Below are 26,200 nucleotides of genomic sequence, written 5' to 3' on the forward strand. Positions count from 1 at the left end.
TGTGTGTGGATGAAAACTAACAGTGGCAAACGAGTTCAACTGCCTTAGTCATCAGGAGAAGCGAAAAATAGAGAGACAGCAAAAGGATACAGGTTGTGAAAAGTGCCCATTGAATGTCCCAGCGGGCTGGCGATTTTTTCCTTCCCTAAGGATGGAGAAGTCGGATGCTACAGATGGCTAAAGTTGCCTCCTCGTGTGAAGACTGTCTGAGATGTGAGGAAAATGGCCGAGGTTTTCAGAGAGTTAGAAACTCTGTCACCGCAAGAGTCCTGGATGATATGTGAAAGCTTGCTTCTGGTTTATCTTTAGAATGGGTAGTCTTTACTTCTGACTCATTTCTGATTCAGTTGACAGTATTTCAGTCCTCTTGAGAGTTTAAGCTAAAATAAATTTAAATTGTATGACACCTGGAGATGCCATTTAAATAGAAGTTCATTGCTTGTTTCATTAGGAAAGGTTTTTAGAAGACACAGTAACCATGCTATTTAGCTACTGAATCTAAATTTACTCTTTTTTTTTTTTTTCAGTCCAGCAGTGATTCCTAGCTATCTTCATCGCTGCAGAGAGAAACGGTCTTCTTGAACATTCAGCTTTTGATGTCAAGGCCTTGGCTATTTCTATGAGAGCAAGTGCAGGGTGTGTGCGTCCACTGGATCGTGACATCTCCCCGACTTTGTTCAACTGTTTAGCAGTAGAAGCCTGTATGACTAGACTCTTGTCTCTGTTTTCACTAACCGTTTACTCTGAAGACATTTCTGTATCATGGCCCTTTCTGTGTTGAACCTGAAAATGAGAAGGAGAGCAAAATAAAGGAAAAATTCAGATGCATTTTGTGCAAAGAATCTATTGAAGAACCAGACATCCGGCATGCTTGATCTTGACTTACTTCGCTCTTGTTCTCTGAATCTCTCTGTTCTCTTCATCATTTAATCTTTCCAGAATGGATTCCAAGAGAGAAAAATGGAAGTTAATATACTGAGCCACCTGAGAAAGAAAGAAACAACAACAGAGATGGCAGAGCATTTATGAGAAAGGTGCTGAGTCAAAAGGGAAAGTAAATCAGGCTCAGGGTGGCGGTGCCCATACATCACTGCTGATTTCCTCTGCATCTCTATCCATCAGGAAGACGCGAGCATTGGTCTTGGAAGGTCCCTGGAGGAGCCTCTGCAGTAATGGGACGTCTGTCTTCTTTAGTCGTCTCTGCTCTGTGAATGAAAACGAGGGAAAACCATACTTAGGGTCTTGGCCCAAAGATGATCTCCCATCCATGTTCTCTTTCTAGCTCATTTGCAGAGATGTGAATACTGGAAAGGACTTAACAGGAACTGCTCACCCGAAAATGTGAAAATGAAAACTTTGAACCGAACCCATAGTGGATCCCTTCTCATCAGTTACTTGAGGTTTGTCTTAATATGTCGAAGAATTCAAACTTGCCTTTGTTTAAAGTATTCTGACACATCTCCATTCCATTCCTCTTTATATGCCTTTTAGCAACATGGTTTTTTCATAATCTTTCATTTATTCATTCATTTCTTACAATCAGTACTTTTTTGCTTCCTTCCAAATTCAGTTAATGTTATTCTGTCTTCCTGGTTGTTCAAATAAAACCCTGTAATTATTTTAAAATATTCCTGTCTCTCTTTCTCCACACTCATTTTTTGACCATTAGTGTGTGCATATAGATCTATACACAATAATATCTATCCCCATACATGAATATACACAAATATATATGATATGTATGAATATGTGCAAAATGATTTTGAGAATGAGGTCAATGTTTTAATTATTTCATTCATTTATGAGCTCCATCCCATTCAGGTTTGAAAGTGAGGTAGAGAAAATATCCAATTTTGTATGTTTCCAGAACTTTAAATTTCCTAAAGTTATAATAAATTATGCCTGTTGTGAAAGTGCCTCTAGTTTTCTACCCTCTGAGACTCCCTTGCTTGTTGAAATGAAGCATAACTAAAGCACAGAGCCCTTGCATTCACCTTTATATCCCCTGCCTTCAGCCTGTCCTAACCCAATCCAGCTGTTTGTGGGTATAAATGTGAATGGTGGCATAGAGTGTGGGTGGCTGGGGGTATAAACTAGTGGATGGGAGATTTGTCTTTCTGTTTCTCTGCCTTTCCTGTAAATAAAACAGTTTTCTTTTAAGGGAAAGCCAAAAACAAGTATCGGGGTGAATAACATACGTTAGTGGCCACTCAGGCACCTCTGAGAGTTCTGACCCTCATTCAGGTAAGTTACTGTCCTGTGAACCAACAATTTCTTCTGTGCTGTAGGGACTTGAAGCTGATAATAAGGCAATCCTCTACTTGGGTTATCCTTCTCTGAAATGGTGGCATATAAACAATACTCAAAAACTCCCTTCCCTCCTGCCTTGCTCATCCTCCCCCTTTCTCACAACAGTAAACAGCTCTTCTGCCTTCCCCAGGGTGAGAAAACGGCGACACGCTGACGTTGGTTCCAAAAGGTGACTGAGCTTTCTTACCTCCTGTTGCAAAAATCATGTAAAGAGCAAAATCCTGGGGACTGTTTTCAATCTGTCGGGGGAGAAAACGAGGCAGATGTAATCTGTTGTCATATGCTGTTTCCTAAGCCAACCAGACCCCATTTATAAATTTGGTTCTTCATTTTCTTTTCTCTTTTTTCAAAATTTTGTTTTGTTTTTTATTTTTGTCATTTCCTTTTGTAATGTTCTAGACAAGAAGACCAAATTACTCTTCTGTGTGTAATGTAATACTCAGGGCAGAGATAGTAGAAGACATTGTAAACAGGAAGGAATCCTTCAAAACAAGCATACATTTGGACCTACGCGTTCACTGGTCCCTCTCATAGGTCAACATTGCGTCTACTTTATGTTATAGTCAAGAGACAGCTTACCTTAGTGGTAAAAATTACCTTAAATTTTTGGAGAAGTTGCTTTATAACTTCTTCAGTTTTCATGTTACTATTTATTCTGACCTTAGTCTCTGAGCCAAAGGCTGGAGTAAAAATTGATGTCTAAAGAAAAAAAGTCACATAAACCCTTAAGATAATATCAAATTAATGAATAGTTGTCTAAATTTTAAAACTGGTTTGCTTCATGGAGAAAAAATTTTCAAAGTCATCCATTTTTAAAATCTTGGGTTTTGTTTTTGCTTTTCTTTGTTGGTATTGGATGTTGACGCATATTTTAAGCATCTTCGTAGTGTTTTCAGAGAAAGTCAGGCAAAAAAATTATCTGAAAATGATTGATAATGTTTTTACCAGGCATCCCTACCCTTCTTCAGTGCATGTCAAGTTTCCAACGTAAATCACTATGATTAAGAACAAACCAAAAGTAAAATATCTATAAAATAGATTAGGTATCATGGCTAGAAACAAGCCGAAAGTAATGAACGTGAACACGTCTTTTTTCAAACTCATATGCAGTGCATTGCTACTAATTGATAATAATTGTTGTAAATTATTTTTTATTCTAACCAAATGAAGTCTTTGCATTTGGGTAGGTCAGAAAAGTTCCTGTTTTGGTAATTTCATGACTCACTCTTTCTCTGTCTTTCTCGTGTGTGTGTGTGTGTGTGTGTGTGTGTGTGTGTGTGTGTGTGTGTATACCAACTTAAGGTTGGGGTAAGGTGTGTGTGTGTGTGTGTGTGTGTGTGTGTGTGTGTGTATCAACTAAGTTAAGCTGCATATCAATGCTTGCTCTAAGTTGTTTAAATCCAGAATCAACCTTTAAGATGACACTTGGTCAAATGTTTCCAGTCAGGCAAGTCTGCATTATTCCTCTGAATCAGTAATATGCAATAAAAACATAAGTAGTGTTTAAATATGGATTCTTTGATTATTATTTGATCAGGTAATACACTTTAACAGCATTAAAATATAACCATCAGTAGTCATTGGAGCACAAATAGGGAAATGCTGGCCAGTGATATTCACCTGGATAGGATTTTGTTATTTTATTTGTGTTCCTTGGATATGAGACTAGAAGTGGATTATGACATGTGTGTGCCTCTGTGGGGCTGTACTGTCTCTTTAGGTAAGTCAATATAGGCTGAATAACTAGCAGTAGGCAGAATACATACTGCCTGAGGGTGATGCACATAGTTACTGATTTAATGTAGTCTCACCATGTAGCAAAAGCTATTCTAAACTCCTTATCAATATTAAGCAACTGACTTCATATCCATAAGTAGACCAAATTAATTTTAAAGTCTGTGATACAAATGAAATATGTTCAAATTTTACAAAAGAAAAATAATGAGTGTACACTCCCAAGTAGGTAATTGCTGGTGTAAATATAACTTGTGACAGTTATGTTGGAAGAAGTACAACTCCACTGGTGCTAGAGGATAGAACAAGGAATATTTTTATTCATCAGGTAGCGGAAAGGAGGAGCACATGGCATGAAATGTATATTTTAAAATTAGAAGAGGATATTAAATCAAAATTTATTTCTACACACTATTTCCAGTCTTCTTGAAACATTGCCAGAGCCTGTAGAAACAGGATGAATATCACAGATGTGCAAGTGGGTAGGTTTAGGGGAGGCTTGTTGGTTTAGTAGATGAGTCCTATAGTAGGAGGCCAGCAAATATGGATAGTTGTCCATGAATATATATATATATATTTACTTGCATAAGTAAAGAAATCTGCATCTGTAGGTAAGTTTTCTAGGAGGATGTCTGGGAAAACTCAAGTATGAACCTATCTATTTCTGTGTTTATTTCAGGGACTAAGCAAAGCAGTTGGGCACTTAGGAACTATGTTCATGAGATGCATGGAGTCCTGAAGGGCCGTATGGTCATTCCGCAGTAGCACAGGGATCATGTATGTTAGGTTATGTGGGTGTCTGCTGTGTATGTGACCAAGTGTTGTTCATGAGATGCATGGGGCCCTGAAGGGTTGTATGATTATTCTGCAGAAAATAGGGGCCATGCATGCTAGATATGTGGATGTGTGCTCTGTATGTGTCATAGAACACAGCAACAGCAGTGAGTGCAGAAGGACAAGGGTCTACTCACTCCAACCTTGACAATTCATTTAACACTATAAAACTCCCATGACTTCATTTACACATCCAAGGATAGGACTCAATGATTTCCAAGAACCCTCCTCTCATGCCATACACAATGAATCTGTAATCGTGTGTATGAGGATGTTATTTTAAACTCATAGTCTTTATACTAACTGTGTTGGCCAAAACACATGCTAGAACATTGCTACCAAATCACTTATTATTGAAAGGACAGAAATATACTCCTGTCAAGTCATTTTCACCATACCTTACCTCCAAATATCTAAGACTTTAGTAAGATTATTATCCATGGCCTCATAATATTGGAATTATAAAGGTCCTTCATGGTGCAAAACAAAACAAAACAAAACAAAACAAAACAAAACAAAAAGCTTAAAGCCAATGCCAACTTATGAACATATCGACTTAAATTTCCAGATGTCCATAACTGTATACTCATTGATAAAATACTCTGAACTTGGGTTTTCTTTTTTGTTTGTATTTTCTGGTTGCTTTTAAGTTGCAGTGCAGGGGGTCTTTCTTCCTGCCACTATGGCAGAGGACTAGGGTCCTTTGTAGCTCAGAGCCCCCTCCTGTCACTAGAACAGGAGTCTCCTTTCTCAACTGTTTGATTAAATCTTGTTTTAAAACTAAAATAAATAAATAAATAAATAAATTGCAGTGTAGGACATTTGCATCAAATATCTGTAGTCCCAACTTGATCTATTCAATTAAAATAAATCTAACATATATTTCTTCTTTCCTTTTGTTTCTTTCTTTTACCCAGTATAATGCTCAAATATAATTGCCCAGTATAATCCATTTCATTTAGTTTAATCCCACCAATAACACTGTATTGTAGGAAGAATAAAAGAATTAAAGGTAAGAGACATGGTAAATTTTTAACTATGCTCAGCAAGGATTTGGAATTAGTTTTTCAAGCTCCAGGGCCCAAGCATTTAACCACCATACCATGCTTTCAACTTCATGTCAATTTGATTCTCTGCACAGGTGATTCATCTTGAAGCCACGCATTTGGAGTAGCATGGCTTCCTTCTTGAAAACAAATCATCCCACCAACAATGCCAGATGACAAAACTTCTAAGAAGAGGAAGAAAGCAGGACAATTGCTAATTGCACCTCTGTGGCCAGTATGAGTGATACTTTATAGCCAAGAAGAAAATCCTTGAGCCGGAAAACTAAAATCCAATTTGAGCAAAGCATTGAGAATGGGGATTTCTTTCAAATCATATCTCTAAGGTATACTACCATATCCTACCTTGGGTAAAAGAAGGAATAACAGAAAATCCTTCAGAAAAAAGCCAGTAGGGAAGTAAAGTCTATGGAAAGGGTCAGAGGGTGGTTAGAACAGTATAAATGCTAAGTATTTGTTAAGTGAATGGCTGAATGGTTGCCAAGGTACATGGCAAGACAAATATCTTAGTTCCGGAAAGAGAAGGATATACTGATTTCCTTAAGCAAAACAAGAACTATGGAAAGGCACAAATTTAACATAGATCGGTGACAAATCACAACAAATTGCATCAAAACTACAACTACAGTTCTATAAAAAGTGAGTGCCTCTGTGGAAGACTTAGACAGAAATCTGCAAAATGAGAAGTTCATATGATGCTGTTCAAAAGTCCTTTGAACCCAATAAATAATGTTGTGACATTATTTATCAATGTATTTCTTTTCCTGACTAAATCCTGAACGCCATGCTGGCAGGAACATCAACCGATTCATTTATGTATTTTCAATGCTTCGCCTGTCATTTGGAAGGAATCCACCCTTCACCTTGACTGAGAATTATAGTTCTGGAATTAGGCAGGACTGGAGTCAAGTTCAGTTATTCTTTAGAGTGGAGTAATCTATGATAAATTGCTTAACCTCCATGAACCTTATGAATTGATATGTAAAGTAAAAATGCTAATGGTACTTGCTTTGCAGGATTGTTTTAGTGACCAATGAGTAATTCACTAAAAATCTATTTGAAAAAATTCAATACTTGTCTTATAGGGAGTGCTCAATAAAGCTGAGACAAAATACTATTACTAGCATTAGTATGTTAATTATAAATTGAATTGTACAGTACTATTGTCACAATAGATCACATTTTAAATCACATTATGAAATTTAAATAGGTGGGATCTACGTAACTCACTTCATGATTGTAGAAATGTCCATTGATAGAGGCCCTGTGGTTCCGTCTGTCTTTTCTGTCCATCATAGGTGGCTTCATCCTTTTTCTCACCAAGGTGGCTTCACTCATGGTTCTGTACAGCAGTGGGGACTCCAGTTCTTCATCTGCATGTGGTTTCAGAGTGCTGCTGTGGTAAGACAAATAGTCTGGGAAGAATAAAGATCATAAGCCCACATCATTTAGCTGACTACCTCCTTGTATAGTGCTGGATTTATATATATATATATTTTCATTAATTTTAGGGATGCTGCTATTTCCTTGGTTTTGAAAAGCAATAGAGGCTACTGCTTAGCTACACCTTCACTATCTAATATTGTTTGGAATGAATTCAGGCAGAAAATTCTGCCAGTGAATGGTATCTTACAGGAATGGCCACTTGTTTGGATTTAAGCAGTCTTGCAATCTTAATTTATCTGGAGGTGGTGCATTGCCACTTCAGAATACCAGAGTGGGGAGAAGATACTCTAAGGTAAAATAAAGTGAAGTGAAGTGTTGCGTGTAGGTGATGAGATCAGGTCTGAATGCCAATTTATACTTTGGCTGCAGATTCCTGAAAAGAGGGACTTTTCCTGAAAAGAGGGACATTAATCTACCTGCAAAATACAAAATGATCCCTGAGAAGCCACTTGTATAAAATGCAGAAACTTGAAAGATATTCTTCCCAATTTTTATGAAAGTGATAAGAGTAGAGCGATGTGGAGTAGGGGCTCCTCCCTGTAATATCACAGAGAGATAGATCATGATATTCTTTCTAGAATATTCTAGAAGTATGACAGGAATGAATTTTCTCCTTAATCATACATTATCTTATTATTTCTTTTCATTGAGCCATTATGTTTGCGATGACTCATAATCTACTAGTCAAAATTTGATTATTTGGTTATTCCAATCTCTAAATTACTACAGCTTCCTTTTGATTAGAATATAAATTTATAACATTGCACTAGACTGATCTGGTATCCACTGATGTGCAGAATGGGTATAATTGAAATCTGAGCTAGCTACAAGGTAGCCTAAGGTACCCAAGACTCAAACTGCCTTCTGCTTGCATCTGGAAGATGGATAGCGTATTTTCCATTTGTTTTTCTCAACTAAAAACGTTCTTCTGTAAGAATGGGGCCATCTGGTGGCAACAGTACTGTACTTTGGAATTTTAAATAGTTGCTTTTTGAATTTAGAGTTATATGCATCAAATAAATAGGAGATATTTCATCTTTATTTAATGCTAATGCTTAGATACAAATAAATAGATCTTTATGGTTCTTAGTTGCCAAGATTTGGGGATTCCCTTCAATTGAATGGGCATTTTCAAAGAGATAATTGCAAGGACTTAGTATGATTATAGCAAAATGTCAAGCTCTCTTAAGATAAAGTAATATTGTAAGGAACTTCATTTTAAAAAAGAAAGCAAACTGGGAGAGGGCAGAGGAGATAGAATTGAAATGGCTTGGGAGGCTTGCATGATGCATCAATTGGCTACTCCTCTACCTGAAAACGCCAGGATCCCATATAGGTGCTGGTTCATGTCCCAGCTGCTCCATTTCCCATCCTACTCCCTGCTTGTGGCCTGGGAAAGCAGAAGACGGCCCAAAGCCTTGGGACCCTGCACCCGTGTGGGAGACCTGCTTATTGTAGGTTCATGAAGTTAATGTCAGCAAGAAATCCCTGTTCAACCTGAACCTAGTTTGGAAATATCATAGCCTCAGTCGTCAGCTCTTCTTTGGATGTCTATATATGAGAACTGAGTGAAGCAAAAAAAATTTATATAAATATATATATATGTATCATCCAATATATATATGTTTATATATATCATCCAATGTAAAAAAATCATCTGATCATGCACAACAACTGGCAGTTTGGGCAAATCACAACTTTCAACTTTGTTATTCTTCTGACATCATTATTATTACTATTACTAAAGTACTATGTCACATGAGCTGGCATTATACAAGCTTGCCAAGAATTCATTTGATACTTAGATTTCTCCTTTTACACTTGAAATATTTTTATTAAATATAAAAATAACTCTAACATATTAGCTGTTTTCTGAGAATGATGCTATTTATATATTTACTGACTAAATAAAAATGTTCAACTTCTAAAGAGATGTTGGACTAAGTCTGAAGGGCTTGATGTAACATACAAGGCTATTTAGAACAATAAAGGATTGTTATCCTTTGGGAAAATATTGAACAATGTGTTGGCAGCAAAGTGCAGGCAACAACGTGCATTCAAATTGTTATTGCTCCCTAATCCATCAAAATGAAGTGATTTGATAAACATTTTAAAAACATAAAATTTCCATGTAAGAAAATAACTATCAATGCAAGTTACTATGCATCTAGAAGATTCTTTCAAGTGTAAAAAGTTTGTTGAGTAGAGCAGAGCATAAAATGCTACATTTTAGGGCCATATTTTGGATTCATGCTTCACATTGGTTAAAAAAAATAAGTCTTCCCTCAGTACTGACCTTCCTGAGAATTCCTTGCTTCAGATGTTGGAATCTGGGTCTTGTCCAGCTCACTAATATGATAAAGGTCATCAAATTCCCCCCAGCGAGTCATTCGCCTGCAAAGTAATCAATCTTGTAAATAACATCAATTCCATTCTTATTAAGGCTCATCATGACTTTCAGATTTACAGTATTAATATAGCACTTGTTGATCTCTGCAGGTAGATATATCATCCAAAGTTATAACAATTTTATCGTATTATTACAATTTTATTCATGTGGGGGTACCTAGCATGTGTTTTAAATATTTTCTATACTTTGGGGATCATATCTTGGATGTTATGGAGCAATAATTCTGTTATATATCATGGCAGAAGATAGAATCTGTAAAGGTATATGCAAATGGAATTAATTTAAAATAACAGGATCTGATGTCATCAAGAGGCCTTATGGCATTCTTGGAAGAGTTTAGATATAAAATGTTCAATCTACCAATATGCACTGAGTACTTTTGCTTCAAAGCATTGTTAGAGGCAGTGGCTTTGAATGGACAAAATATGCTTCTTAAAGGCCATTGATTACTGTGGAGAAGGACAGTTTACAAAGGAGAAAGATGACCGATGGACTCCTTTGGTAAAGAATTACCATTTCCTATAGAAAGATAGCAATTTCCAGTATATGTTAGTGCTCAGAACAAATAAAACCTGCTGATGGCTTATTTTTACATCAGACCAACACTCATCTCAACACTCATTAGCAGCTGGCCTTCCACAGCTGCTAATCCCCCCTGTGCCTTGGGGTTCCCATCTATAACTTGGATGTGATGAGTGTGGGATAGGATATGGTTGTTGTGAAAGTCTGGTGAGTTAATTTGTGTAAAATTCTGGAAAAGGTGCCTTGCTCATAGTAGCATTCCATACTACATGTGTGAAAAAGACGGAATATCCACAAAAAGCCAAAATAAAAAATGTAAAGCAACCTGATGCCATTTACGACGTGGGGAGAGGAGGATTCCGTAGCGTGACAGGGCTGTAATGGTTCAGAGGGCTGGTGACCCTGGTTGACTCGGTGGCTGTCCTCATGTTCTTACAGCTCAGTGACCCTGCGCATACACAGGGTATCAAGCATGGCTGGATATATCCAGCATTGGGCCCTTATCCTCTTTCCTTTCACACTCGATAGCAGAAAACAGTCCCCTCTGCATTGTGTCATGTGAAGTGCTGCTTTATCCAGTTGTATACATGGTCGGATGTGAAGGTGACTACCCAGTTTCCAAAAGAAAATTGCTTAGAAGTGTTTGTACATCAAATGGTTTAGCTTGCCCATTTGGCTTGGCTCTGACCAGATTTCAGGGTGATTTGTATACTTAAATTGTAGAGATTTTCTATTCAGTTTCAAAAGAGAAAGGAGGTACATAATTGATAGACAAACAGAAAGCGTTTGTTTCCTTACCTGTATTATAAGGAGTGAAAAAACCCAACACAGTGGATGTTATCAGATATGCACTGTTTCAGTTTTACACTTTGGGTCATCCTGCTGTGTTTTGTCCAAAATAAGCCAAAGCAGGTTTTGGAAAGGTAGTAGAAACAGCAGTGAAAAACAGCACAACCACAAAGATCTCAAAAGGATGCCTTTTTTTTTTTTAATGAAAACTTTCCAAAGGAAAACACTTGGCCTAGATGTGAAAGATCAAAGTTCTAATCATAGAATCATTTCCATAGAGGACCACAAGTGGCCAGAGCTCAAACAAACATTTATTTTTAAGTCTCCACCATTCCCATCCATTCAGCTGATACTTCCCCAGGATGACTCATGTCAAACATTGTTAAAGCAATCCAGCATGACAAGACTGGGGTTTTTCTCAGGGGTGAACTGAAAGACACAGGCTTGCAGCCCTTCCTGCAGCTGAGTACACACACAGCAGCTGCACCCCTTGCTCCAGGTTCACCTGCTGGAACTACCACAGCTGGGAGCCTGTCAGCACAGGTGTAGGTCCTGTCGGTAGATACTCCGTGGTGGTGGCATGGGGGAGGAACATAGGAGAAGCTTTGGAGTGAGAGAATAATCAGTTTATTCACACAATTTAATTAGGACCCAGAATTTAGGTAAATTCCTCCTTATGGGTAGCCACCAGACTGAGGATGTATAGAACTTGAATTAAGACTAAGAAAATATTGCATGATGTGGTGAGGCACCCTGCCAGAGAAAGAGGGGCCAGGGAGAAGCCACTCCAAAAATCTATTCTTCCCTGAGTGTTATGCAGTGTTCTTGCCCATATAATCACAACTGAATCTAACCTTGCGTGTGTGTGTGAGAGAGTGAGTGTGTAAGGAATAGGATCTTTTTCTGCTAATTCTTGCTTATCAGAAAGTTCTCCTGTACTGCAAGTGTTCTATTGGCATGTCTTGTTACTATTATAAAAAGCAGGCTGATGTCATTTCTAGGTAATTCTTTTCCAACCTTACGCAATAGGAAATTCTGTTTGTCTCCCATCAGTGTTCTGCTATGCAATGGAAATGGAAATGGGTTCTAGAGAAGGTGCAGTGTGACAACAGGACTGCATCATCTAGCACACTGCAGAGTCATCAGGTGGGATTTGACCACCTGGCATCTTAAAACTCACACAAAATTCAAGTCTGGTGGAAACAATTGTGAAACTGAAAACCTCCTTGGCTGAACCTTTCAAAATAATGATGCCCGAATGTGATGCTACTTCCTCTCCTTTACATCTTTCATAACTTACTAAGTTTCATGAATCCCCTCACCAAAAAAAAAAAAGTGCATCAAAGAAAACTGGCTACTCGAGGAACTTTGCCTTGAGGTCTTAGGTAATAGTATGGTAGCCAATTTTGTGAATTCATATCTTGTACACTTTTCTAAAAGTGAGATCCAGGGATATTTCTCTTTTTTAAAAAAGAAGTGATGTTTCTTATTGCTGGGACTTTTCAGCTCAGTCAGTCATCTGGTACCTCAAGGTGTGGGATGCAGGTCATTACCTAAGACTGTCTCCCCTTCTGGGCTTTCCTAAGGTCTGGACCCGATGTCCGGGGGGAATTCTCAGCTTCGGTAGAAGACTAGGAAGAAGAGCTAGACACAGAGTTGTCATAAAAAAGCAGAGGTAATTTAACTACAAGCTTCTGGGGGACCTCTTTGGTAGTATGTTTGGAGCCCCTATTTTGTGTCAGACACATGGGATGCACAATAGAACAAAACTTGTTCCCTACCGTCCAGTAGGGAGGGGGAGACAGGTATAGGATCACGCAGTCAGCTGTGAATATACTCCGAGGGTAATGCAGAGAAGTTGGGCCTCTAGAAGCAGGTGGTCCTCTGCTCTGAGAGTCAAGAGATGCAGAAACTCTATGACACGTGTAGGGAATTACAGCATGTTCTTGTTGCTGGAGTATAATGCCTGGGAACTCTGGCAAGTTGACAATCATGGTGGGGTTTCTCCAAGTGAGAAGCAGGCTTCTCTTGAGGTGAGAGCTGGCTTTCCTTATTGTGGCCAAAGAGCAGATTGCACAAATTCTCTTAGCAACCCTTTCTTTGGTCTTCCTTTAGAGAGAACCTGACTCACCTAATAAAGAGGAGAGCAAATGATGTGAAGAGAAGGCTTGTAGCTGGATGTTCGTGTAAATGGGAGACAAGCTGGAAAGGTAAGGATTAAAAAGGAAAGAAGGAAAGTAGGAAGGCTACGTGGGAGGCAGGGAAGTGCTGCTACAGGCGTATTCATGTTGGGAATATTTACTATTCTTTCTTGATGATTAGAAGGAGGAATAAAAAAAAAATAGCCTGACTTGGATCATTGAAGTTAAAGCATACAGGGCATTGTTTTGTATATTTGTGTAAATTCAGATGCATGTTTTTTTTTTTTTAAATCACAAACAGTGCTTTGCTACAATGAGAGAAGAAATTTAAATTCTGTTAAATTCGGTCTTATATTTGAGCGAATAGGGTAAACAAATCCTGCTTTTGCAAACTTTTAAATGAAAGAATGCAGTCCCCCAGGAAAGACACAACAATGAACGTAGATATAAAAAATCATCTAAAGGCATTAAAAGCATGAAAGCTAACTTACCCTTTGGTGGAAAAAGTATCTGGTGACTTCAACATAGAGAAAGAAGGAATTTGCTTCTCATCTTGTATTTTCAGCTGTATAGGTCGTTTCACTCCCCAGAAAATGTCCAGCATTCCTTCCAAAACAACGTTGCCATCTTCCTTCTAAGAAAGAAGTCGATAATCCTGTAATCTGTTTTTGTATTACTGACAGAAGCTAAATGTTGTAACTGATGATGCGGAAATCAAGCTCATGAGAAATAGCAATAGGTCAAAAAATCCAAGAGATGGTTTATTAGTTTACCTACCAAAGAACTCTTGAAATATTCTTCTATTTTGACAGCCATATCCTGTAAAAGTAGTCACAATGCTAGTGGCACCTCCACCAGGGGGCACAGTATGTTAAGATATCTTCTGAACTCTGATTCTCCACTAAGTGGAATTCTTTGATTTTCTAATACTGCTTAACTTAAAATTAAAGCAGATCTTTAAAAGTGTACTGGATTAGAAGTCAGAAGCAAGAACTATCGGGGCACTTAACATTTGTTTCTTGGTTTCTGAACATGAAAAATTTGGCTCACGGAGTTGGTAAAACAATTGAAACAGTATCTGTGAAAACACACTCTAAAACCCAAAACATTAAAAGTAAATAAATAAACAAGCAAACTCAAAAAGATTATCAAAGCAATATTTCAGAAGAATCAATAGCATTATAAAAGACCTTTAAAGTTTGAAACAGTACAGTGAGAGAAGAAAGTACCATGTAAGCAAAGGAAAATTAAAAAATGTGTGCTCAATACTATTTATTGCATGGATATATTTTTTAAAAATACAGAGAACAATGCATATTCCCATAGAGCTTTGTTCCTAATCCACTCTTGTCTTTAATAGCTTTGAGTCCTTTTTTGTTATCAGAGTAATTCATGTGTGGTTGTTAGAGAGATGAGAATTTGCAGAAGCTAAGAACCATATATCATGCATTTGATATCACATTAACTATCGCAATTAACTATCATTATGAAAACTTGATTGGTAGGCCACACAGGTGATTCTATTCTTACTGAAGAGAATGCACAAAATGTCAGACGCTGGCATCAGATAACCTTGGGTTCACACCCCAGCTTTGCCACTTCTTGGTTGAGTGGCCCTAGGTGGGCTGCTGACCGCATTTTCCAGTCTTGGCTTCCTTGTCTGATAGGCGGACCCGATAAGAATCCCTAGCTCATAAGACCTGATGCTTGGTAAATATGAGCGCAGGTTGTTTCTTGGCTAAACTGTCTTTGAGTCACTCCTGTAACAAAGTTTTGCTCTATGCCCTGTTTTTGAGTTCATTTCAGATCACTCAGAGGTCAGGCTCCTGAACAATAACTTTCAACAATTAATCAAAATTCCTTTTTTGAAATGTTGGCACACAGTTCAGATTCTGTATTTTTAGTGTGGATGGCATACTTGCTTTGTCCAAACAGACCCCAGTTACTTCCTTATCAAAAGCTGTACAATGACTACTTGTCTGAAGCCAAGTCTTGTTTTCTAGAATACATACTCCCTCTTACTATCAAGCATTGCTGTGTTGTTTTTTTTTCTGTATGAAAAATTTCAGAATATTTTCTGTTATCAGAAAACATCTCCCTACAGGTTAGTTAAATACATCCTCCTGCAGGCTTATTTACACCCACCTACTCCCATTGCCTCTCCCCAGGCATCTTCTCCTTTGGATCTGAACTAACGTCATTGGTGCCGTCACTGCGCTTTGTGCGTCATCTCTATACCAACAGCCCCTATGCGTGCAGGTCTAGGCAAACCTTCCCCACAAGCTCAGTAGTTAAATGTCATACTTGTCACCAGCTTAACATTTTCCCAGTTGACCTCTTGATCTTCCTGATGCAAACACTGTCTTCTCCCATTCATTTCTGGCTCTGTAAACAGCGCCCTCACCCTTGCAGCAGCTTTCGGTGGGAATTCCAGTGCTGCTTACAGTCACATCAAATGCTTCCTGTTAAACTAGAGGCTTTATGTGGTCCCTTCTTGCCAGTTTCGCTTCCATTGTGGTCCAATTTCTTGCCTGTGTTACTGTGATCCTTTTCTCTTTGGTCTAGCTCATTCTTCGCTTGCACCCCACACCCCATGCATTCCCAACTAGAGATCCTTTTAAAATGTCATTTAGGTGGTGCTCTTGTTCTATTCAAATCCTCCAGTGGTCTGCTTAGCTCATCCCAAGCGCAGGTTCAGATCTTCACAGTGATCTAGCTCAACTTCCTCTCCAGCAGCAGTAGCTCCTACTTTACCGTTTGCGCAGCGCTTCTTGCAGAGGCCCAGCACCTTAATTCCAGCTTCTGTCTCTGTTGTTGACTGGCTAGCCCACAGATTGATGCATCGTTTGCTCCCTCATGTTTTCCAGTTTCTGGTCAAGTGTTCATCTTCACCCCCACCTGAACCCCACTTCTCCATGTGTATCCCTGAGCTGTCTTCTCTGTTTTTGTGCTGTGTGGAGTTTGTATCCCCATGTGACACAGCATACATGTTTCCCTTTGTTTCTTCTCCATCCTCTGTACTGGAATATGGGCAGCGGAGAGATTGGACATTCTGTTGGACCATTTCTTCACTACCACATTAGCTTTTACAAGGTACCTACTGCAAGGTGTACACTCAATAATATTAGTGCCATTGATTAATTCATAAAGGATGAAGAATTTTATGTATCATCAATCAGGGACTGCCCCTTTAAATACTACCCATCATTTCTAAGTCAGAAGATTTGGAAAATTCTGGATTCTGACTTAATTGGTCAGCACACAAACAGTGTGCAGTGTTGTATCCTCATTACACATTCACCCTATATAATTTTTAAAGATATAAAAACATGAAATAATGCATTTAAAAACTTAACTAGCTTTTCATTGTACATAAAGCACTGAGCTGTAGAATTGGAAAGGCTGTGTCTTGACTTAGGTGTTTGTAATGTCAGAATTGAAAGATTTTTTTTTTTCAGTTTTAGCTTTCACATCTAAGACAGAACATGTACTAACTGTCCTTTTGTGTTCATGTTATTAACTCAACAAGCCATCCTCCAATTGCATTCATTTTGATGCAAATGACGGAATTTCATTCTTTCTTATAGCAGAATAATATTATACCATGTATATGTCATAGTTTCTTTATGCCTACATTCTCTTGATGGACATTTTGGTTGACTGTATTTTGCAAACAATGCTGCTATAAACATGATGGTGTAGGCATTCCTGGTGCAATGTGTTCATGTCTTTTGGGTATATACATCTCCAGGCTCTTCCACAGTGGCTTTGCTAGTTCACATTCCCACCTACAGCACATAGGAGTTCCCACCTCACATCCTCACCAGCATCTGTTACTTTCTGTCTTTCAGATAACAGCCATTCTGATGGGGGTGAGCTGATATCTCATGGCATCTTGGTTTGCATTTCCCTGATGTCTAAAAATAAAAATAACCCAAAATGAAGAGAGACAGGTGGAGAAGGAAAAGGGGAAGAAGAGAGGGAGGAAGAAGGAGAGAGACCTGTGCTGCCAATAGTTCTGTTAAACTTTGTTTTATATCCAGGTCAAACATGGTTAAGAATGATATACTTTTATAGTTTTAATGATTTGTGATGCTTTGAAAATTTACTATATGGGGTCCAATGCTAAATCCTTGCCTTGTATGCTTCAGGATCCCATATGGACACCGGTTCATGTTCCTGGTGGCCTCGCTTCCCACCCAGCTCTCTGCTCATGGCCTGGGAAAGCAGTCGAGGATGGCATGAAACCTTGGGACCCTGCACCCGCGTGGGAGAGCTGGAGGAAGCTCCTGGCTCCTGGCTTCAGATTGGCTCAGCTCTGGCTATTGCGGTCGCTTGGGGAGTGAACCAGCAGATGGATGATCTTTCTCTCTGTATATCCTTCTGTCTGTAGATCTAAGTTTCCAATAATGATAAATAAATCCATGAAAAAATTGACCATGTATTAGTAAAGCTGACTTTTTAATTTGCTTGTTGTTTATGACCCTCGTCCACATTTCTGTTATACTATGATCATTTTATTGTTTTGTTGCGCTCTTTCTTCATTTAGTGGAGCATTAGGATTCTGATTATATGTAAGTTAAAATATGTTATCTCAAGCATTTTTAAAAATGAAAAGGAAGAAAAAAGCAAGCAAAGAAGGAACAAAAACAGATGAGTGGAGGAGGGAGGTGGGGGAGGGAGAGAGAGGAAGTATTTTTCACTCAGAATTGTATTTGTGAAATACACAGACTCTTTTCTCTATAGTAATATCATGTATACACGAGAATTGGTGACTATCAGGCATTTGCTGTGCCTGATGAGGTTCTAAAGTACGAATAGATAATGAGGAAAAGGAGACTCAAAAGTTGTTTCTTTTTATTTTTTTAAAGATCTATTTTTATTTTCATTGGAAAGGCAGATACACAGAGAGGAGGAGAGACAGAGAGGAAGATCTTCTGTCTGATGGTTCACTCTCCAAGTGGCCGCAATGGCTGGAGCTGAGCCAATATGAAGCCAGGAGCTCTTCTGGGTCTCTCACGTGGGTGCAGGGACCCAAAGCTTTGGGCTGTCCTCAACTACTATCCCAGGCCACAGGCAGGGAGCTGGATGGGAAGCGGGGCCGCCGGGATTAGAGCCAGTACCCATATGGAATTCCGGTGTGCAAGGTAAGGACTTTAACCACTACACTATCGCACTGGGCCCAAAATTTGTTTCTCAAGAAACAATCTATGAAATCCAAATTATTTTCCTAAAGTCTTGATTCTTTTCCTGATTTTATATTTTATCATTGTGCTTACTGAAGAGTAAGATACAGGACAACATTATAATTAGATACATTTCCTCATGAAGGGATTAGTCATTTCCTCCAGGATATTTTTAAATTAGAAAGTTCACTGAAATAGCCAATAACACTGAGTCATTTAATAGCGCAGTAGTAAAGGCCCAATTCAAATTCTAAATTTCAAAACACCATATTCAAATTTATGAATATCCTTCTCTCCAACCTGCAGATTTCAGCCAAATCATGGTAGCCATCAGGTTTGAAGATTTAAATCAGCAATAGAAAATTCCCATGCTCCCTGGGTCAGGAAAATGTAAGCAGGTGAAATATGACTCACTGCAATACAAGACTCAGTGGCGAGACTTGTAAAGAAAAAAACATCACTCAAACAGAAGGAAGGAGATGGGGGGGGGGGCAGGGGAAGGATATAGAGCAAGAGGAGCAAGACTGGGAGGAGAGGCAGAGAAACAGGGAGGAAGGAAGACCTAGGGCTGCTCCTTAGAGCCACGTGCTCACATAACCCCCCCCCCCCCCAAAATGTTTCTCGGCATTAGGCTTTCCTTAGATTGCTTTTCAGGCATGAAAACATTTGTTGTTATTATGGCATAGTGGGACATTCATTTATTTTAACTACCAAATCAAATGCGTGTAACAGACATGTCATACGTAGCCACCCACTGAAGGAGACAAAATTTCTGTCTTCTGGCTTTCACTATTCCAAACGACTTCACTAGGAATGCCCTTCCGCATATATTCTAGTGCAGCTGTAAGCAAGCACTCTAAGAGCTGGTGCCTCCGCTCATCCCAGCGATGCTCATCTCCCATTGTAAAAACAGGAAGCAGAAGCAGGGTCCCTGGTTCTGGCTCCCACTTCCGGCTTCCCGCGTGTGCAGACTCTGGGAGATGGCATGTGATGGCTAGAATGTTGAGTTTCTATCACTCACACGGGACAGCCATACTGAAATTCCGGCTCCTGGCTTTGACTGGGGTCAGGGTCACCTGTTGCAGGTGTCTGGGCTGTGAGTCGGTGGGTAGGAGTGCAAGCGCTCTCTCTTTTCCTCCCTTTCGCTCCTTCTCTCACTTTCTTCTCAACACAAACAAATAAAATAGAAATTCAATATGTTGTTAATTTCTAAATGCTTTACTATCTCCAAAATGCTCTGAAAGTAACAGATGTTTCAGGCCTGGGATGTTGTTACAAACCTGAAAGTAAAAGCCTTAATCAATTAAGGATTCACTTGGCTTCTCCCACACCGCTAGTACTGCTGCAACTCAGACTCCGTCTCGTCCCAATTGTCTCATACATTTATAGCTTTGCTTTCTGTGAGTCAAACTGTATTGCTTTCCTCCGATGGGCTTACCTGTTCACATATAATCTGCAGATTTTTCTGGTTGCCATAAAAAGTGTTGTAGGTCGCCAATAAAGAATTAAGTTGTTCCCTTAAAAAAAAAAAAACAGATTCAGTTTCTATCAGTTTTGAGCTTCTCAGCAGTAAGAGATCATAATAATAATACTTTCAATTCATGTTCGTAGAGAATGACAGAGGTGGTTCGGTGGAACCTATTGTTCTGTCATTTTGACTTAATACAAGTAATTAAAAACTGGGGGGATTCTCAGAACTTAACAATGAGGATGTTGACTACTAAATAAATAGCAAAGTATGGAAATGACTCAGCCAAGAGGCGAATGGGTAGAAAAATTCACACTTTTATTTTGAAACATTCAACTAACCTACTTTATGTCCTTGACACTACGCTTCCCACTGGAAGAGTCAAGGACTCTCGTGGCGGTGGGCTCTGGGTGACATGCTGCTTCCTGCCTCATCTCCATCTTTTTCTATGTGTCTCGCGGTCTTGCACTTGGATTACTGTGATGCCTCCTAGAACCTCCCCGTGTTTGTCTATTCTCAACAGCAAACACCGTTTCAGTGCAAGACTGACCCTCTCTTTTCTCTGCTTAGAGCTCTCCAATGTCTTCCCATTTCTCAGAACAAAAATCAATGTCCTTGCAATTCTTCCAATGACTTAAAAGGCCGAATGTGATCTGGTCTTGTTATCTCTTCACATTTCCTATCTCTCTTTCTTCACTACTTACCTGTAGCCTTGATGTTCCTTGAACACACCTGTCACACCCTCAGCCCACTGGTCCTCTGCCAAGAACGATCCTCTGATCCACCGATCCACCGTATCTCTAACTTGTTCGTCAACTATTTAATCAAGGTTTATCTTCCCAGGTATTTTCCTGCCTCACCCAATCCGAAAGGCTACATTCTTTCAACATTCTGTATTCCTGATTCGCATCTTCCCTGAACCACATCTAGCTTTTCTGCATTGTATTTTTCATCTTACATTCTGTAGCTCCATGACGGTGGAGGGGCTTTTGCCTTTGGTTCACACTCTTTTCTGTGCTGGGAGGAGTACTTGGTACATCATGGGATCTCAGTAGGTTCTGGTTAGAAGATACTATGAGCAAGTTTCTTTGTGAAGAAAGACAGAAGAGAAAGACAAATACCACACAATGTCTCACTCATGTATGGAAGTTGGGGACAGAGTATGCTTACCAAGCACTGGGAGAAGAATGGGAAGGAAGCTGTAGTGAAAGGCTGCTTGATGGGCACAGACTCACAGCTGGGTACAAGCAAGTAGTTCTGGTGTTCTATTGGACAGTAGGTTGACAGATAATGACAATGTGCTGTGTATTCTTTCTAAAACAAAGAACTAGAAGGGTTTTGAATGCTTTCATCATCGTAATAAATGCTTAAAGGGATGGATACATTAATCTTGATATGAATGTTTTATCATGGATATGTCCATCAAAATATCACACGGTATCCCATAAGTGTGCACACTCCATATGTATCCACTTAAAATATTTCAAAATTACCAGAAAGCTCTTATTCCTCAAGAAATAACATAATTTATGGAAATATTTTCTATGATATTAAAGTTCCCATTATTTTGCTCAATAAATCTCTTTGACTGTCAACATCTGGTTCCCTCTTATATGAAAACAGGCTTTGTGAAGTAGGTGGGTTTTCACTGCTCATAGTAAGGACTTACTCAATAAATACCTCCTGAGCAGTGAATGACAGGCCTCCTCTATATGGATTTTGGTGTAAAGTACTTTTCCCAATGAACTTGTCTCAACTGTAGTTTTTAACATGTACATTTCCAAGGATCAATACCCTCCACATAATTACCATTTAAACAAAAATTCTTATAGTCATCCTTCACGATATTGCTCAATTTTCCAACTGGGTTCCTTTCAATTTTTAATGTTAATGGATATTTCTGTTCCAAATATCGTTGGGCACAATGCATCTGTCTGCTTGGGCTCATTGCTGTGAGATTTTTTCCCTGAAATTTATGCTCCTGGCAAAGAGTAGGAGCACTTTTATAGCTATTCTTATTTAGTACCAGACAGAAATTTCAGGTTCACTTGGGATGCAACTCCTGATATGCTGAACTATGCGAGTTGTTATGGAAGCAAATGAAGTTTTACATAACTCTACTGCCGCAGCTTCTGTTTCTGATAAGACTGCATTAAATAGGCTGGTGCAAGTCATCCTCAAAGCACATCCCCAGCACTGTGTGCAGCAGAATGTGTATCTGTACTTGTACAGAATCTTCAGCTGGAATACGTTTTCAGATAACCCAGGAAGCTGGCAACTCTGATCCTGACTGCCTGTGTTTGCAAACGAAGTCTTATTAGACTAGAGCCACGCCTATTGTTTTACTGGTCATCTGTGACTGCTCTGACTCCATAGTCAGGTAGTTTTTATAGCAACCATATGGTCAGCAGAACTTAGCATATTGATGATTTGGCTCCATGTAGAGGAAGTCAGCTAAAACCTTTATCCAGTGTGACATTGGATGCCACCGAAATCTTCCACATTTTTTCGAGCAGGATCTTTCTGCTTGAGAAGGACAAAAGCAGATGTTAGAAGGAATTCTTTCTAGTGTTATGCAGACCAGTGGGGCACACTCTAGTCACAATAATACATTCTGTGTGCTTTCTAGAGTTAGGAGAGGGCAACTCCAAGAGTCCAACCTGAGAGATGGGGCTGCTAGTTCCCCTGAGTTCATCAGTCTGAATTGTACATGCATGTGTTGAAATCTTACACCCTGCCTCATATATAATTAGTATTTGCGAATCAAAATTTGCAAAGTGAGAAATTAGAAAACTCCGTTACATGAACAACTATAGTGATAGTGAAGGTGAATTCCAAATGTTTATTTGGTCTTTAATGTGCATCTTTTCCAGAGGAACTTTTGGTTTTTTTTTTAGGATTTGGGGACAGAGACAACATCAGAGTCATTGGTGAACACAAGGGCAGACTGAGCTCCTGTTTGTTAGCTCTTTCCCCAAATGCGTTCAAAGAGTAAGACTGGGCCACACAGAAACTGGGAGCTAGGAGCCCAGTCCAGTTGTCCTACGTAGATGGCAGGAACCCGATCACTCGAGCCTTCACCTGTTGCCTCGCAGGGTGTACATTAGCAAGAAGCTGGAGTGAGGAACCAAGGCCAGGGTCTCAGATGTGGGGTACAGGCCTCTTAGATGGCATCTTGACAACCAGGCCAAACACTGATCCCCAGAGGAACCTTTGAAGATGCTTGGCTTTTGTGCCTGGTGAAATGAGCGTGATATGAACACTGGGAATAAAATGATAGTCCATCTCCTTTTGGTTTGATCAGGCTGCAGGGGCACAAGAAGCTTAAGAGTTGCTGAAAAAGTGGTCTGTATCCTGATGATTCTTGTTCCAGCTTCCAGCGGAAGGTCTGCACCAGTGGGAATCGAGTCTCACGTGTCAGAGATCCAGTCATCTTCTGGGATGGGGAAAGCTTTGAGAGATCACTGCTGCCTAGGGTGAAACTTAGTAATAAACAAGCAGAGCGAAGCGCTTCCGAGGCCAAAGAAGCGATGTTTACAAGAATGTGGTTAGTTATGCTATTTGTTTGAGAGAACACAGAGGGTTGGGATTCTATGGATGTGATATAGGAAAGAGGCAGTAGTGATGCAATAAGGTAGTTCCCACTGGAGACCATGATGCTCAGTGAAATCGCCAACCCTGAAAAGACAATCATCTGTTTCCTGAGACAACCTTCATGCAAAATAAAAAACAAAAGGACACACAGATAAACAGATACACACATATATTCTCAAAAAATGAACAGTGTAGTGAAGACTAGAATACCAGGAAACAAAGAACCGCAGGATGTATCTCTACTCCCGAGTAAAAGGATCCCCAATGAAACTGCTAGTTATACATGACAATGAGGTGCTAGGTTCTCGATCATTGCCTATACCAACAATGTCATGGTACATGTAAACAGCAGAATGGTGGAATCTGGACTGCAGCTGTATTGCAAAATACAAGAGACAATGGGAAGGATGTAGAAGGGGAGGGGAGAAAGGGAGAGATGGGGGAAAACCCCACAAAACTGTATAATGGAAAATAATAATAGTTTTAAAAAAGAGGGAGAGTTGAACAATGAGTCTTGGGAATGGTTTTGGGAAACGTAGCATTCACTTTGCATGCTGTGGGCAACAGACAGAATATCTGGGAGTGGCTAGATTTATACACAAGTGCAGATGGAGGCAGTGGGATGGGGCCCAGGGGCAGGGTTTGGCCACTGTGGGCCGCAGCTGGAGGGCTGAGGCTGCTGTTTCATGGAAAGGCCACCATATGTCTTATCTATAGGGAGGGATGTAAAGTCTCAAAGGGAAGAACAACTAACACAGGGATTTTGTGGTTCAGGTGATTCAAAGGCCATCAAACATGTTTACCCAACATTTCTTAGGAAAGGGAACTGGTTTAATTATAAACCATGCTAGTCCAAAAAAAAAAAAAAAAGACAAGAACATAAAGGCAGGAAATGAAAAGAAAAAAAAGTGTGCAATTTTCTCCATCAATTCTAGAAGAATTCTCCAGGGTAGATCACTTAGTGTAGATCACTCAATTACCTTAAGAAATAGCCTTAAGAAACAGCTTCTTCATTTATCAACTAGGGATGTCTAGAAGCTACACAGTGTCCTGAGAGATAGACATGAGATTGAAACATAGTTTGTGTATGAGACATGAAAAATTGACTTCCTGAGGAAAATGTTCTTGAGGACACTGAATATCACATCACAATATGGAAAAGAATTTTTCTTCTCAAGTCCAAGATTTTGTCCTCTCCTCTCCTTTTTTTTTTTTTAAGATTTTATTTTTATTGCAAAGTTAGATATACAGAGAGGAGGAGAGACAGAAAGATCTTCCATCCTATGATTTCACTCCCCAAGTGGCCACAACAGCTGGAGCTGAGCCATTCTGAAGCCAGGAGCCAGGACCTTCCTCCAGGTCTCCCACGCAGGTACAGGGTCCCAAAGCTTTGGGCCATCCTCGACTGCTTTCCCAGGCCACATGCAGGGAGCTGGATGGGAAGCGGGGCTGTGGGGACTAGAACTAGTGCCCAAATGGGATCCCGGGTGTGCAAGGCGAGGTCTTTAACCACTGTGCTATCGCCTGGGCCTCTCCTTTCTTTTTCTTTTAAAAATTGTTTTTATGTTACAGTTCCATAGGTTCGGAGATTTTTCCCTTCCCCCAACTGCCCCTATATTATTATGATAGTATAGTGCCTCAACAGTAGTCACAAGTCTATTATTCTGTTATATGAGTGTATCTTGATATTGAAGGTAGAGACAATGGTGGAAAGCCCAATATCCTATTGTCAATATGTTTAATAATTTCATTGGGAATTCATCTCTCATTTGGGAGTTGAGGTGTATTGTGCAATGTATCTTCACTTCTCAGTATGCTAGTCTCTATTATACAGTTCCTCTAGATGAATATATGCATTTACATGTAACAAGAGTTTTGAAAAACATTGTTATAGGGACAATGCTTGGGCTACAATTTCGGACACCAGTTAGGATGCCACATCCTATATCAGTGCATCGGGCTGTCTTACAGGCTCCAGCTCCTGACCAGCTTCCTTCTATGATGCAGCAGGGATTGGCCCCAGCAGTTGGGTTCCTGCCATTCACATGTAAGACCTGATCAGGTTTCCAGGCTTCCATAGGCATTTGGGAGTGAATCAAGCACTCTGCGACTCTATCATTCTCTGCCTTTCATATAGGTAATATTAAAAATTTTAAACATCACACACTATGTAATATGGATTTTTTTTTTCTTAACTCAGGACTGCCCTACTTTGAAATTTTAGCTAAGTCAACAGAAGAAGCTGAGCCTTTGCCACAAAAAGTGCAGGAAGGAAATTCTGACAGATGCCTTGACTTCTTCATCAGAGCCCAGAGTCAGGATGGGAAAAGGACGCTGAGGAGACCCTGGGTTCCTGTCTCTTTAAGACAATCTCTCAATTTTAATGAGTAAGAGTGGACCCAGGGCTAACTGTAAAATGCTCAGATGCACTTTGTACTCTGCGGCCTGGGCTGTAGCTGCTTAGCAGATGGGAATTGCCCACAGTCTGACGTGTGCTATGAATAATACATTCAGCAAGAAATGAGTTCCTCATTTCTTATCAGGCAATAGAGCTCGGCCAATTCAGAAGGAATATTTTTTATTTGATTGTGTAAGGTTGTAATAAGCATAGCATGGGCTAGTCTGCTGGGTTGAAGTGAATTAAATGCACATCCTCTTGCAGAAGGGGTGTCAGGAATTGGCCATAGCCAGAACTTCCTTTC

General features: G+C 39.6%; 1 protein-coding gene across 1 annotated transcript in view; it reads right to left on the reverse strand.

The window, feature by feature from the left end:
* Positions 1-439: 439 nt before the first annotated feature.
* Positions 440-26,200, reverse strand: part of RASSF6 (Ras association domain family member 6) — a 50,128-nt gene continuing 24,367 nt past the window's right edge. The window contains exons 4-12 of the mRNA XM_040966794.1: positions 19,875-19,953; positions 13,742-13,884; positions 9,685-9,782; positions 7,173-7,357; positions 2,908-3,009; positions 2,498-2,549; positions 1,087-1,205; positions 887-984; positions 440-783 (exon numbers count right to left, since the gene is read on the reverse strand). Coding sequence (XP_040822728.1) covers positions 708-783; positions 887-984; positions 1,087-1,205; positions 2,498-2,549; positions 2,908-3,009; positions 7,173-7,357; positions 9,685-9,782; positions 13,742-13,884; positions 19,875-19,953 — 952 coding nt within the window. The 3' untranslated portion in view covers positions 440-707. The remainder of the gene's footprint in view (positions 784-886; positions 985-1,086; positions 1,206-2,497; positions 2,550-2,907; positions 3,010-7,172; positions 7,358-9,684; positions 9,783-13,741; positions 13,885-19,874; positions 19,954-26,200) is intronic.

The sequence above is a fragment of the Ochotona curzoniae genome, unplaced genomic scaffold (assembly GCF_017591425.1).
Source record: "Ochotona curzoniae isolate NIBS_2020 unplaced genomic scaffold, NIBS_Ocur_1.0 scaffold_4506, whole genome shotgun sequence".
In the NCBI taxonomy this organism is placed as follows: domain Eukaryota; kingdom Metazoa; phylum Chordata; class Mammalia; order Lagomorpha; family Ochotonidae; genus Ochotona; species Ochotona curzoniae.